Consider the following 14904-nt stretch of genomic DNA (forward strand, 5'->3'; position numbering starts at 1 on the left):
ATCGTGAAATAGTCCCTACTTAGTTTTATTAATGTGTTTCTTATGAGTGAATGTACGAAGCAGAACTTGCCTGGTGGTATCTGAGTATGTTCGTGGCACTTTTAGGTAAGGATAGGGTTTCTTTCTCGTTACACACAGCAGGAGCCTTTGGCTTGATGCACGGCATCAAAACATACACCCAAGGTGAGGATTATTTCTCCCGAAAGCAGTTTTCCACCATGTTTGATACCTGTTATTTTGGCTACACGCTCTGGGGGTAAGTGATCCTCTGCACCTCTCAGCAATGGAGGGGCCTGTTTATAAATGTTACTCTGGTACTTTTTCACTCGGAAAGAATCAGAGGTGTAGTCAAATATTTTTATCTCAGACTCTGAAGTGAAGATTCGTTTAAGCTTTTATATGGCCCCATTCCAAGGTCAGCGGGCTAAAGAAGTGCCAGGAATGCGAAGCTTATTGAAGTGAGAAGTTTGTTAGACCTGAACTCCTGGGTGGAGAGGTAGCTGGGTCCCCAGTGCTCTGTGCAGAGAGCTAGAACTCTGAGCTGCTGTATGCAGGCGCAGAAATGTAGGGGGCGCTACTGATCCAAGGTAAGCAACACTCAGCTTAAACAGCTACTGTAGATAAAGGGGAAGTCTCTGCCCTTGGCTGTCAGAAACTCCTATAAACTAGGAACTTTATAGCTGAAGATGTTTTTGGTATTAAGTGCCTATGGAATTAAATGTAGGTCTGCATCCTTCATCTGATGTGTGTGCATTAAACAACTTGGATGCTCTGAGGTGTGACCTTTCAGTGCCTTCTAAGTGAAAAGTTTTAAGCCCATCCTGGTCCAAACAACAAGCTCATTAAGACCCAGCAGAGGAGTCATGTGATCCTATTGTATTTGTTGATACAGCATTTCTGAATTTCCTGTTGGTTAGACACCATATGACTTGTGTTGCCTTAGAGTAGGTCTTTGCAATCCTCTAACAACAGACTTTTTTCCCTGAATCTTGAATAATAACAAAATTACTTTATTTTTTAAGTATTTCTGCTGTAGACAGGCTACACAAAGTCACTCTGTTATGTGTCCTTAGTGTCACAGTGGTGACTGTCTCAGGTGAGGAGCCTGTGTTCAGCACATAGATTGGCTGTGTTACACATAGTCACTGCTTCAGGTGTCCTTAGTGTCACAGTGCTGACTGTTTCTCAGGTAAGGAGGCTGTGTTCAGCACATAAACCGGCTGAGTTACACACAGTCACTGCTTCAGGTGTCCTTAATGTCACAGTGCTGACTGTCTCTCAGGTAAGGAGGCTGTGATCAGCACATAGACCAGCTGATTTACACACAGTTACTGTTTTATGTGTCCTTACTGAAGTGTCACAGTGCTGACTCTGTCTCAGGTAAGAGCCATTTCCTTGCCATTAGGCTTTGACTGTTACACAGGTCTGAAGGTCAGAAGAAGATAGCTGTGAAGAAGTGAATAGCTTCACTTGGCTCACATGTTGCTCTCAATCTCCTGTTTGAGAGGGACTGTTGTGTGTAAGGTCACCATTTCACTACAGATTTGCTGGTTTAAGTAGAACTGGTAGGAGAACGCTTCTGTGGTACAAAATAAAGGTCTGTTTATTCTTGCTGTTTAATTACTGTGCCCACAGGTTAAATTATGGACATAGCCAATAAGACCAACACTCCTTAAGGTTAGATTGATGATGTTTGCTTGCAGCACTAAGGTGTTAGATGTTTTCCTGTTGATGTGGAATCACAGTATGCAAACTAAACTCTGATATACACAGTGTCATGTTTGTGGTGCTGTTCATCTGTCAGGGGTAAATCTGTTTCTGAAGGAGCCTACTCAGTTTTGACCTACCTAAGACCAGTACATGCTGGTAGAAATCTCAGGAATTCATGATGATAAGCTGTGGCTGTGATGGTTCCTGGCATTTTTGTACTCAGTCTCTTGTTTAATGGTTCCATGCTGGATAGTTGACCAGCTTTCCTATAACATACTCATTATTTTTGTCCCAGAATAAGATCAGGGCTGCATGTGTTTTATCATGGAACTACATTGTCCGGTTTCCTGCCATATCATTGAACAAACGATTTAGTATATTTTCAAAGGTTATGTGTTCATGTACTCTAGCTATTGCTACTGCAGTGTAACCCACATTTCTACTTTCCATACCCCTGCACTGGGTTTACTGCAGTATCTGTAAAAAAAAAAAAAAACTGATTAAAGATATTGATTGTTGCCTGTACCAACATTTTGATGGGAAGGATGAAACTGGTCCAGACAAGCATACAACCCTTTATTGGTTTTGAAATGGTTTCTTAGTAGAGATTACTACGTCCTTAGTATGTAACTTTAGTAGGCATAACAAGGATTCATTATTGAAACTCTTTTCACCTACCACATCTTGTTCTCCATGAGGCACACAGACTCATGTACAGGTGAGGAGACAAGCTTAGGGTCACAGTGCAGGGTTAATCAGTGTGCAGCACCCCTGGAGCTGGAGCTTAAAGAGGCAGTTCACCACAAAACTGAACGAAGACATTTTAGAGAGGTTTGAGTGATATCTAGCCATATAGGTTGTTCTGCTGGGAGTTGTCTAGTTTTGGAGGTATTGGCTGTAGGCTTTGGGCTTTTCTGAAATATAATGCAAGTCAATGACATTCGTTCTCTGCCTCTTTAAGGGCCTTTGCTCAAGGTTCTATCGACATATGTCTTCTGCCAGGCCACCTTCAGATCAAAGGCGAAGTCTGCTGAGCCACATGCCGCCCCCTAAATGCCAGCTAGGGATGCACAGTGCTTGGGAGGGGTACTCAGCCCATTCAGCCAGTGAGGGCAGCATTGTTGTGTACAACAAAGGTGCTAATGGGAAGCAGGCGTGTGAACTCACCTGTGTCAGGATTTTAAAGGTGCTAATGGGAAGCAGGCGTGTGAACTCACCTGTGTCAGGATTTTAAAGGTGCTAATGGGAAGCAGGCGTGTGAACTCACCTGTGTCAGGATTTTAAAGGTGCTAATGGGAAGCGGGCGTGTGAACTCACCTGTGTCAGGATTTTAAAGGTGCTAATGGGAAGCGGGCGTGTGAACTCACCTGTGTCAGGATTTTAAAGGTGCTAATGGGAAGCGGGCGTGTGAACTCACGTGTGTCAGGATTTTAAAGGTGCTAATGGGAAGCGGGCGTGTGAACTCACCTGTGTCAGGATTTTAAAGGTGCTAATGGGAAGCGGGCGTGTGAACTCACCTGTGTCAGGATTTTAAAGGTGCTAATGGGAAGCGGGCGTGTGAACTCACCTGTGTCAGGATTCTGCAGTGACCCTCACTGCAAAATCCTGACACAGGCGTGTGAACTCACCTGTGTCAGGATTTTAAATGTGCTAATGGGAAGCAGGCGTGTGAACTCACCTGTGTCAGGATTTTAAAGGTGCTAATGGGAAGCAGGCGTGTGAACTCACCTGTGTCAGGATTTTAAAGGTGCTAATGGGAAGCGGGCGTGTGAACTCACCTGTGTCAGGATTTTAAAGGTGCTAATGGGAAGCAGGCGTGTGAACTCACCTGTGTCAGGATTTTAAAGGTGCTAATGGGAAGCGGGCGTGTGAACTCACCTGTGTCAGGATTTTAAAGGTGCTAATGGGAAGCGGGCGTGTGAACTCACCTGTGTCAGGATTTTAAAGGTGCTAATGGGAAGCGGGCGTGTGAACTCACCTGTGTCAGGATTTTAAAGGTGCTAATGGGAAGCGGGCGTGTGAACTCACGTGTGTCAGGATTTTAAAGGTGCTAATGGGAAGCGGGCGTGTGAACTCACCTGTGTCAGGATTTTAAAGGTGCTAATGGGAAGCAGGCGTGTGAACTCACCTGTGTCAGGATTTTAAAGGTGCTAATGGGAAGCGGGCGTGTGAACTCACATGTGTCAGGATTCTGCAGTGACCCTCACTGCAAAATCCTGACACAGGCGTGTGAACTCACCTGTGTCAGGATTTTAAATGTGCTAATGGGAAGCAGGCGTGTGAACTCACCTGTGTCAGGATTTTAAATGTGCTAATGGGAAGCAGGCGTGTGAACTCACCTGTGTCAGGATTTTAAAGGTGCTAATGGAAAGCGGGCATGTGAACTCACCTGTGTCAGGATTTTAAAGGTTTTAATGGGAAGCGGGCGTGTGAACTCAACTGTGTCAGGATTTTAAAGGTGCTAATGGGAAGCAGGCGTGTGAACTCACGTGTGTCAGGATTCTGCAGTGACCCTCACTGCAAAATCCTGACACAGGCGTGTGAACTCACCTGTGTCAGGATTTTGCAGTGACCCTCACTGTTTCTAACAGCCCTCATCTGATACATTTCACACATGTTTGTGTAAAATGGGGGTGAGTGAGAAGCCGCCATTTAGCCATGGTCCTCCCGTTTCTTTGTGCTTTGTGAATACCTCGCCCTCTGGTGGCAGTCCAGAGAGGCCAGCGGGCTCAGTGTCACATGACTGTGACCCGACAGCTGACAAGTGGCTCAGCTGCAGCCAGTTTGTCTGTGATGTTGACGGAGAGGAACAGCACAGGTTTGAGCACAGAAGGGAGTAACTACAGGCGAGGTTATGATTCTCATCTGTTATTCATGGGAGCAGAAATGTCACCAGAGACCTGAGGAGAAGGGCTCCATTTCAGCACATTATTGTTGTGAAAACATTTCTAATTTTCTTCGTATAGCTTTATAATTTATATCTTTATTGCTGCTCTCTTATCTGTATTGCAATTATGGCTGAATGATCGCTGTCCAATATTGCCAAGTTAGATGTGAAAGCGTGTGATTGCAATGGTCCCTTTGCTTCTGGCCACAGTGTAATTAAATGGGTGTCAGTTTAAGTGGGGTTTTGTATGTTTAATGACCATGAACCTCTACCTGTTATTCCTTTTCCTTAAGACACTTGATTCAGCTAATGATTTCTCATTTTACACTGATGGAAAATTCCCCTGTACTCCTTACAGGGTTTATTTGTGAGAAATAATGAGTACAATGCAGGGAATAACCCAGAAGGGAGCACCAACCCAACGTAGGGTAGGGAATAATCAAGGAGGGGCCACCAACCCATGGCAAGGTAGGGAATGACCCAGGATGGGGTACCAACCCATCACAGGGCAGGGAATAACCCAGGGCCGGGTGCCAACCCATCTCAGGGCAGGGAATAACCCACGGCTGGGTGCCAACCCAACGCAGGGCGGGGAATAACCCAGGATGGGGCACCAATCCATCAGAGGGCAGGGAATGACCCAGGAGGGGGCGCCAGGAGGAGGCACCAACCCATCAGACGGCAGGGAATAATCCAAGAGGGCGCCAACACATCATTTTATGAGACAAGCCTGTGGGTCTGTGGGCGGCTGACCCCGAACATTTCATGAGGTGAGTCTCTGGGACTGTGGGCGGCTGACCCCGAACATTTCATGAGGCGAGTCTCTGAGAATGTAGGCAGCTGACCCCGAACATTTCATGAGGTGAGTCTCTGGGACTGTGGGCGGCTGACCTCGAGCATTTCATGAGGTGAGTCTCTGGGACTTTGGGCAGCTGACCTCGAGCATTTCATGAGGTGAGTCTCTGGGACTGTGGGCGGCTGACCCTGAACATTTCATGAGGCAAGTCTCTGGGACTGTGGGCAGCTGACCCCAAACATTTCATGAGGCGAGTCTCTGGGACTGTGGGCGCCTGACCTCGAGCATTTTTTGAGGTGAGCCCCCAGGACTGTGGGTGGCTGACCTTGAGAATTTTATGAGGTGAGCCTTCATAACTGTGGGTGGCTGATACAGACCATTTTACAAGGCAATCCTCTAGGACTGTGGGTAGCTGACACAGAACATTTTATGAGGTCATCCTCTAGGACTGTGGGCGGCTGACCCTGAGCATTTCATTCGGGCATTTTTTTAGCTGCAGGACTGTGATTGACTGAGGTAGTGCAAGCAAATTGCATTTGAATCATAAACCTTTTGCAAAGCTGATACAATTTATGAAATATTCAGCCTCATTTGTTTGGGCAGAAATCTCCTGGACCATGATTGCATCTTTGTCTGCTCTAGCTGGCATATGACCAGAGTTTGGATTATCCATCACCCCATCCATCCATAATCATTTATTCAGTATAATGTCAGTCTGGAGCCTATTCCAGGAGATACCTTGGAGAGGGGGCTAGTCCATCAGAGGGCACACACACACACATATATACTCACACTCTGTGGGGAGGGGTGAGGTGTGTTGGTTAGTGGCCTGTAATCAGACGGCAACAAGTCGATTACCAGCATCAGCAGATTCATGTCACTATTGAGCCATTCAGCAAGGCCCTTAGCTCCCAGTTGCTTCAGGAACTGGCTGGCCCTGCTGCCCTTGTCACTTTGGATAGAAGCACCTGCTAAATAAATTAAATATAAACTTAGATACACCAACGCCAAGTGGAGGAAGGAGACCACAGTAACACAGAGAGCCCAGGCAGGCAGAGTAACACTGGGAGACCATGCCGACAGCACAGAGAGCCCATGCATAACCCAGGCAGGCAGGCAGAGTAACACAGAAAGCCTGGGCAGAGCCCAGGCTATGAAGCTACAGTGATAACCACAGAGCTTTCAGTCAGCTACTTTCAGTTATGTTTGTATAACTTTAGTTTTGTATTTGTGCTGTGCTTAGGTTATATAAATATGCATTTCCCTCTCAGTATTGAGTTACATGGCATTCTATATCCATATTTTAGTGTTTGTTAAAGTCATGTTTTTAGTTTTAATCTTTAATAACCACATTCAGCTCCAAGCAGTTCTATACCTGTGTTAAATGTAAATCCACATACACTTTGTGTTTTGTGAAAGATGTTTGGGGACTCGTGCAGAGAGGAGAGACGGCTAAAAGGCAGCAGTGGGCCCCAGGAGGTATGCTGTGCACCTATGCTGCGTCTCTGTCTCCCAGGCCAAATGAAAAACTCTTGTCTTCAGAGCCTCAAGCCACAAGTTCCTGCTGAACTCAGTATTTTTGTTGTGAGGTGTTTTGGATTGGGATGTTGGAAGAGAGAGAATGGAGCTAAAACATCCAGTCACCAAAATAAAGTAGGAGGCTTCTATACCATGCTGGCTTGTGGCTGTTTGCCCTGCAGCTCTGACTGGAGAGTCCGCCTGTGTGGGGAATATGTCTGTTTTTATGTGTTTATATTTAATGTGGGGTTCTGTTGGTTCTAAATGCGAAAGCATGTGTTTGTACAATCCAGATCTGTAAGGTGAATTAGGGATAGGGTGTACCCATCATCCCACCTGTGCTTTCAGTTACATTAATAACAGTTAAAAATGGATAAAGGATGTTTTATTGTCATGCTGGCAGATTAAAACTGAATAAAAAGGTACTGCACCTCATAATGTCCTTGTTGACATGACTTAGGTCACTGGGGAGAAGGGGCGGAGTTTTCTACCTAGTATGGGTGGGGCCACCTCCTGGGAGCCAATGAGGGGTGACTGAATTATTTATACAAGAATAAAATCTCCTGTGAGCTGTGCATCATTTATGATGCCACATCCAAGCTCCATCAAAGGAATATCCTGGTTGATCAGTAGAAATTGACAATTTATAACACTAGGCACAGGAGATTCAACATTTTGTTATGCAGATGTCTTTATAGTTATTTTAAGTCATGTCATTATGTGAATGAATATATGGAACTGAATATATTAATTCAGAATATGAATGAACATATGGAGAGAGTGATTGAAGCATCACTGGCCTAGTAATGGCTGCAGTAAACTGCAATGCAGTAATGTGTGTAAATTACAATAGTGTGATAAGTGCGCATTTTGGTACTTTTGCAGTAGGAACATTTATTGTGCTTCTGTTATTAGACGTTCCAGAAGGAGGAATCAGCCAGTTTCATTTCCCAAAGGCTTTCTGGCACAGTCAGATGTACTGTGATAAATAGCCTCCACACTGTGGCATGACACACTGTTCACTTTAGGGCTGCAACAACTAATCGATTTAATCAATTAAAATCAATTATTAAAATAGTTGCCAACTAATTTAATAATCGATTAGTTGGGTCTACGTTATTATTCACATGAGTATACACAGTGGCTACCTCCTAATTTGGGAGCAGTAAGCTAACCAAAGCCGCGGTGGCAGGAGAGTACCATTAAGCTGGATGCCGACCGCCAAAAAAGAAAAAGGTGACGAGAACCAATGGCGTGCCTTGAGTAGCTTTCGTGATGAATTCTGGGAGAACTGAAAAAAACGTTTAAAAAATGGCGGAAGCGGACACAACAGAGTCTTGTTTTAATTCTGCCAGAATTTGACGATAATTAGCTGAAATTAGGTCGGAGAGACACTGATGTATTATGTGACGTTGTGGTGTTTTTGGATTATTTTATGCAATTATTCAGATTACTTAACGCAAATTCTTCATTCAGTGGTGTAGTGGAGGGTGAATGCACATAAACACCATTTACGCACCTTTTAAATTTACAAAACCGCGTTTATTCACCTTTTTTGAGATCACTAATGTTAAGGATATAAATACAGTAGTTACCCACCGTTTTTACTGCTGTACATACAGTTTACCCACCTTAAATTTCTTGTTACCACTACACCACTGCTTCATTTCTTCATGATAGAAATTTATAGTAATATCAAATGTTGTAGTAAGACCAGTTTTTGAAGGTCTCGATCTTGTCTTTGAATCAGCCGTATTTGTACTCGTTCTTGTCATGGACTCGGGATTTTATTTCGAGACCACAACTCTGAGATTATTCTTATCAATGAGCCGTTTACTGTCGGATTAGATAACTAATAACTTCAAGTGCAACCAATGGCGTTACTGCCGGTGTTCTGTCGATATATGCTGCCTTGTCAAAAATGCTACCGTAGTGCTAATAGATAGCCCTAACCCTAACTCTTACCCTAACCCTAACCCCCTAAAACCATTACCTTAACCCTAACCCCTAAAACCTAACCCTAATCCCAAAACGGTGGAACTGCACATGCGCAGAAAGGCTCGATAGCACGTCTCGATAGGTAGTATTTTTCGACAGAACACCCAGCCGCGTTACCCGCCCCGTCCCTTCACACACAAACATGTGTTTAAATGAACGCAGGGGAAGTCGTGGTTGTCAACACAATCAGCTATTATGTGGCTACAAATGTGGCTACATGTACCACAACGTGTTTACCCTACCATTCTATTAGGGGGGCGCCCCAAGTTAATTTCATTTAATTTTATTTTATATATAGCGCAAGATCACAACAGAAGTCATTTAAGGCTACCTTTCCTATAGAACAGGTTTATATCTTGTCCTTTTATTAAACAAATTAAATAGCCTTATGTTATTTATTTTATATACAGTTCATCACTGTATTATGCTGAAACAACCGTTTTAAAACACGTTTTAAAACGAGATTTGCCGCCTGCCGTTCATGGGTTTTTCGTCACCAATCGTCTTATTTGCGTCGATCGCTCAGTCACTAAAGTCTATGGCGTTTCACGAGAGTGCAAGCCAGCGCATTTTTAGCGTAAAATGCGGAAAAGGCTTTTTCTCCGCAATAAATGTTTACTTTGTCCGTAATAAATGCAGACACACTCGCTTGCGTGCTCTCTCCCCCTGTCACATATGTGTATCAACATTAAATAACATTAGACAATTATCTAATAACATTCTTAGTAGCAGCAGCCGTAGTCTGTGCTTTTACATTAAAAAACTGGAGTACTGAATATATTATCTAAAGCACCATGCTGGTTGCACTTCATAAAACAAGATTTTGTGTAGGCCTATTTCATTACATTGATTCAGCTGCTACAATTTTTTTTTTATTATGTACTCTTAATGTGGCATACATTTGTTTTTTATGTGAGTTGCTGGAAACAACCTTTGTACAAAGACAGACTCGGTAATTAAAAATTGCTGGAAATCAAATTGTGCCCCCCCCGATTAATCGAAAAAGTAATCGACAGATTAATCGATTATCAAAATAATCATTAGTTGCAGCCCTAGTTCACTTACAGCAAAATGTATTCCTCTTCCTTTCATTCATGTGATAGCAGTAGGCTTTTGGGTTACAGAATATGCTTTAATAAACATTGACATAAACATTGAAATTGGTGATAAGATAGTAAAAATGATCAGAGCTTACCTGCCTGACAAATAGGCAGCCCCAGGGAATTTCCAGAACATCTTGTGTTCTTATTTATTGGAGACAAAGATTTAATTTAAAATGAAACGTATTTAATTGTAATGATATTATTTTTGTATTTTTTAATGCGTTTCTAAAACGCAATATCTGAGGTCATCTGAGTTAATTTTTTTATGTATTTCAGTGGAAGGAGAAAAATATGATTAAAATATTAAGTGTCATTACACTGAACTTGCGTTAATTCACAGAATTTCCTGGTCTAGAAACTGAACATACCTGTATATATTTAACAAAATAGCTATCTGTTGCAGGCCTGCAAGCCATCTTCTGAAAAGTTGATGGAGCAGAGAGCCAATAAGCTTATGTATGAAGATGGAGAACCTGTGGTATAAGAACGCTGTAGCGTTTTATCTGAGGCTCCTTGGGAAGCTGAGGAAGCCGAAGCCGCCAGACCCCTCTGTCTCGCTCTGTTAGGGATTTCCAGAACACTGTTGCCTGGCAACTGTAGCTGCCTGTCAGCAGACTGTGCTGTGGGTGGCTGCTGCTCTTGTCAGATGGCACCGGAACATTTTAACCCCGACCTTACCCTCCTGCACGGGTAGCAGAGTGACCTGAGGCTCAAATTCTCAGATCTTCTTTCATGAATTTTACAATCCATTTGCTTTAAGTGCACTACAATAATCTTATTAAAGTTAGTTTGCAAATCCCTGGTGATGTGGCGTATTCTGTGTGACCTTTCAAAGGCACACGTAAGCGGCCTCTTCACTGGGAACGGGAAGGTGTGATAACTTGTTCTTATTATACTGTTCCCTATTCCCTGATCCACGTAAAAGCACTAAATCAGGAAGACGACAGTGTGTGCAGTATGAACTGTGCTCATACTATATATTGGTGGACAAATGGTCTCCTTCACAGCAGTATTATGTATATATTATGCATGCATTCAAGCATATTTACTGTATTTTTACACTCACCTGGGGCCTGGAAGTTTTGCCTGTATGGATTTTGTTTTGTATAAGGGGTATTTATTTGTATGTGTGAGCAGAAGTACTATTTTCTGTATCATTGGCATTGACTTTATTGGTGTCTCATGCATTACGCTCTTTTATATGATATACAGAAGGGCTGCCTGGTGGTTCTTTAGGTGGCACTGTCAGATAGCATCATGTTATGCAGTTAGAAAGCTGTTTTTGGCTTACGCGTCGTCTGCGAGGTTCTGACTCGTTTCGGCAAACTCCAACAAGATAAAAAAATAAAAAAGTTTGTTTCATTCATACTGACGTTTCAATCAGCTTTCTCCAAGGCACTGATTTAAGTTGATGTTAATTTTCGCAGCCACTGTCTGGCTGATAAAAACATTTCCATCAGTTTTGGAATCTAGCAGCCTGCTGCTTAGTTAGCAAAGTCGTGACATCGCCAGCTTGCTAGACGGTGGGGTCACACACTATGGCTAATAAAACATTATAACGGAAGTGATACCACACAGCTTTGATACTAGATCACTTAGTATGAGACTGAAACGCTTTAGTTTAAAGGGGTATAGTATCACAGACTTTGTTTCACAAAAAGTGGCTGCGATTTAATGTGAACTAATGCACGAATTCCAAGCCAGCCGACCTCATGACATCACATCCTACACCAGGACAAGATGCCGCAACTCATCTTGTAAATTATATGAACTACATCTTATGTTTTGTGTCCACTTTACATAATGACATGTAACTGTTAAGCTGTCATGAGAGAATTGTAGGGGGTTTGAAGAGGATTTGGACAGGATTGACTTTGTACCCAACATGACTGTTAATAACAGACCAATGTGTCTTTGAACAGCCAAATATTCAAGCCCTGTGTGTCATGTTTGTTGTTCTAGACAGGGGTCTTTGCTTTGCTTTCAGGTAAATGCAGCATGAATAATGTAAGCAGGGCTCCAAGTTGGATGCCAGTGTTGCCAAGTGCATAAATAATGCACACCAATGCCTGCTTGCGGGATTGAAATTCCCTGTGACAGAGTGGCTTTGAGGAGAACCTGGGACCCTCACCTGCCAGGGAGCTACACCTGGCCTGTTCAAAAGAAGAGTTTCATTGGCTTTTGGAAGACAAGTAAATTCAATATATTCCTAAACCTCAGTGGTATTATACCATAAAAAAGTGCCAGTAGACATTACCCCCTGTGATGGGTTGGTGCCCCATGCCAAGCTGTTCCCTGTCTTGCGACCGTAGCTTTCAGGATATACTCCAGACCCCTGAGACTCACGGCTATGGATGGATGGATGATAACCCCTGTGACCCTGACAAGAATAAGCTGTTAGAAGACGGGTGACTGGAGTAGACATTCACTGGTCCATGATGGTCCATGCATCTCTGTCTTGTAACTTTGTGGAAAGTGTGCTCATTTTGAGTTAGGCAGGAGAAGCTGCACCACACTGAAGTAGTTTGGTGATGATAGATGACATGTACTGATCATCCCCTGCTGGCTGCTTACGTAAAACCTGTGACCCTTTACCTGAAATGAATGTGATGGTGTGCCAGAAATCGGATAGTCGTCTATAAATCCTGGTTGAGTCACAAAGACTATAGATACAGCAGGAGAAAGAGTACCATGACAGATCATCTGACTACTGCCAGTCTTCTCCCATGGTTATTAAAGCAGGAAGTTAAAAGCTAATTTTGGAAAACAAGCAAAGATATGCTGCTCCTGTCATGTAACATGGAACTATAGAGGTCTGTGTGGTATTCATTGGTGAAGGCCCTCTTACCTGGGGGCGGGGCTTAATATGGAGTTGTGTGTGGTATTCTTGTGGTATTCATTGGTGAAGGCCTTCTTATATTCCAGGCTGCTAAGGGGAGGTCTGACGTGAGGTGGAGTTCACCTGGGGGCGGGGCTTAATGTGGAGTTTGGTGTGGTGTAAATAGGAAGTGTGTACTTTTGTGGATATTCCCATAAGGAAAGGTCTTGTAAGAATGCACACAACTGTTGTTTGTTTTACGTTGATCACACACATATCATGTTGCATCCAGATATGCATACTGTATGTGGCCAATCATAATCATGAGTGTTCTTGCGCATGAGTTGTCCAGATCACACTTCTGGTCAGAAATATACGGAAATGACTACGGTAACCGCAAGAGCTCAATAAACATGACGGGAGCAGATGAACAATGTGGTGCAGAAAACTCAAGAAATGCATTGTCCTGACCATTACGGGGCTCTATGTTAGGCTGGGGGAGTGTGCGTTAACAGGATTAAAAAATAATAATGCAACTTTGACAGCTCTTATATAAATTTTACCCACTTTGCTCCTCCCAAACCTTAATCTTCCATTCACTGTCTGTAGGCAAATGCAAAAATTAGTTTTATTAGATTTCCCATTTTCAAGGACGGTGACAGGGTCCTTCGCCCTGCTGTTTTCTCCATGGATTCCAGTGCATATTTTTTTCTCATCACCAGAGAAAAATGCCCCAGGAAATGTTCCACAATAAACAAATTTCCATTAAAATGGACAAATATTTACAGTGGGATTTTTTCTGGATTACTCTATACAAAATAGGGCGGTACATCGACTCAGTGGGTAATACTGTTATCTCGTACCTTCAGGGCTGGGTCTGTGTGGTTTGCATGTTCTGCTAATGTTGTATGGGTTTATTTTTGCGTCCAAAGACAAGCATTTAGGACAACAGTGTCCCTACAGTGGACAGGCATCTCATGCAGGATTTACCCCAGTCTTCTGCCCCATGCTACCTAGGAGAAACTCCAGGATGACCTTGAGCCTAACCAGGATAAGTGGTTGAAAGAGGGATAGATGGATTACATCAGGGGCACATCAATATAGTACCTGCAGCACTGGCCCACCTCTGTTTGCTCCCTGAGGATGGTGACCACTCAGGGGGCCCTACCAGGAGGTCCCCGCCTTGTACAGTTAGCCTGCAGAGGGGCAGCTTTGAACTGGCCAGTGCTAATTCTGCAATCTCCCACATGAGACTGCAGGACGCATATGTGCACAGTGCAACCTCAGCCATTTGCACACCTGCAGCCGAGTGGTGACTCAACCTGCAAGCATACATTTAAGAAGGATACATAACAGTAAATGCTTCTTTTAATACGTTTTTTTGTCATATATTTTTCTATTCTTTATGGATGAATACACTTTTCTGTTGATGCAGAAAATCATGTGAACATTTTCTGGTGTTTTTATGCTTTCGATTAGTTTAAAGACCAACAATTAGCAGACATTCACTGCATAACAGATTATTTGTGATGAAGAAAACCCTTCAGACCTCAGGCTTATGATTGACAGAGCTGTTGGCTGATGTTGCCATGGTAACGACTTCATTGCTGTGTGTGTGACGGAGCAGAATGAATTTATTTATTTATTTACCTTTATTTTACCAGGAAGTCCCATTGAGATATAAAATCTCTTTTACAAGAGAGACCTAGCCAAGGTAGCAGCCATACAAAACATAAACATATACAGTACATGACAATAAAACATTAAACAGTAAAACAGAAGAACAATTGTTTTTGCACAGTGGCTTCTCAAGCAAAACATTGACATTCCTCAGTCACTGTACTATTTATGATGATCTTAAAATCCTTTAAAGATATTAGTGTTTGCAGTTTAAGAACGTTTTGAAGGTTGTTCCATGACCATGGTGCGTAATGAGAAAATGCTGTTTTACCAAGGTCTGTCAGGACCTGGGGGACATATAAAGGCAACCACTTGGAGGCATGCAAGTGGTAGCTATTGGAGCTGATGCAGAGTAGGGTACTGAGATATTCTGGGAGTTTACCCAGCAAAGCTT

At 43.2% G+C, this 14904-nt stretch overlaps 1 protein-coding gene across 23 annotated transcripts in view; it reads left to right on the top strand.

Annotated features, from left to right (window-relative positions):
* LOC111858153 (neurexin-1a-like) overlaps positions 1-14904 on the top strand; it is a 103339-nt gene that overhangs the window by 20891 nt on the left and 67544 nt on the right. The window contains exon 5 of one of the 23 annotated variants that reach the window (XM_072703669.1): positions 5185-6784. The exons of 21 other annotated variants lie outside the window; for them this stretch is intronic. In XM_072703669.1, the coding sequence (XP_072559770.1) occupies positions 5185-5366 (182 nt within the window). In that variant the 3' untranslated portion in view covers positions 5367-6784. Of the gene's footprint in view, positions 1-138; positions 184-5184; positions 6785-14904 lie in introns of those variants that run through there. One more of the 23 variants, XM_072703666.1, reaches the window with a different exon arrangement.

The sequence above is a fragment of the Paramormyrops kingsleyae genome, chromosome 20 (assembly GCF_048594095.1).
Source record: "Paramormyrops kingsleyae isolate MSU_618 chromosome 20, PKINGS_0.4, whole genome shotgun sequence".
Lineage (NCBI taxonomy): Eukaryota > Metazoa > Chordata > Actinopteri > Osteoglossiformes > Mormyridae > Paramormyrops > Paramormyrops kingsleyae.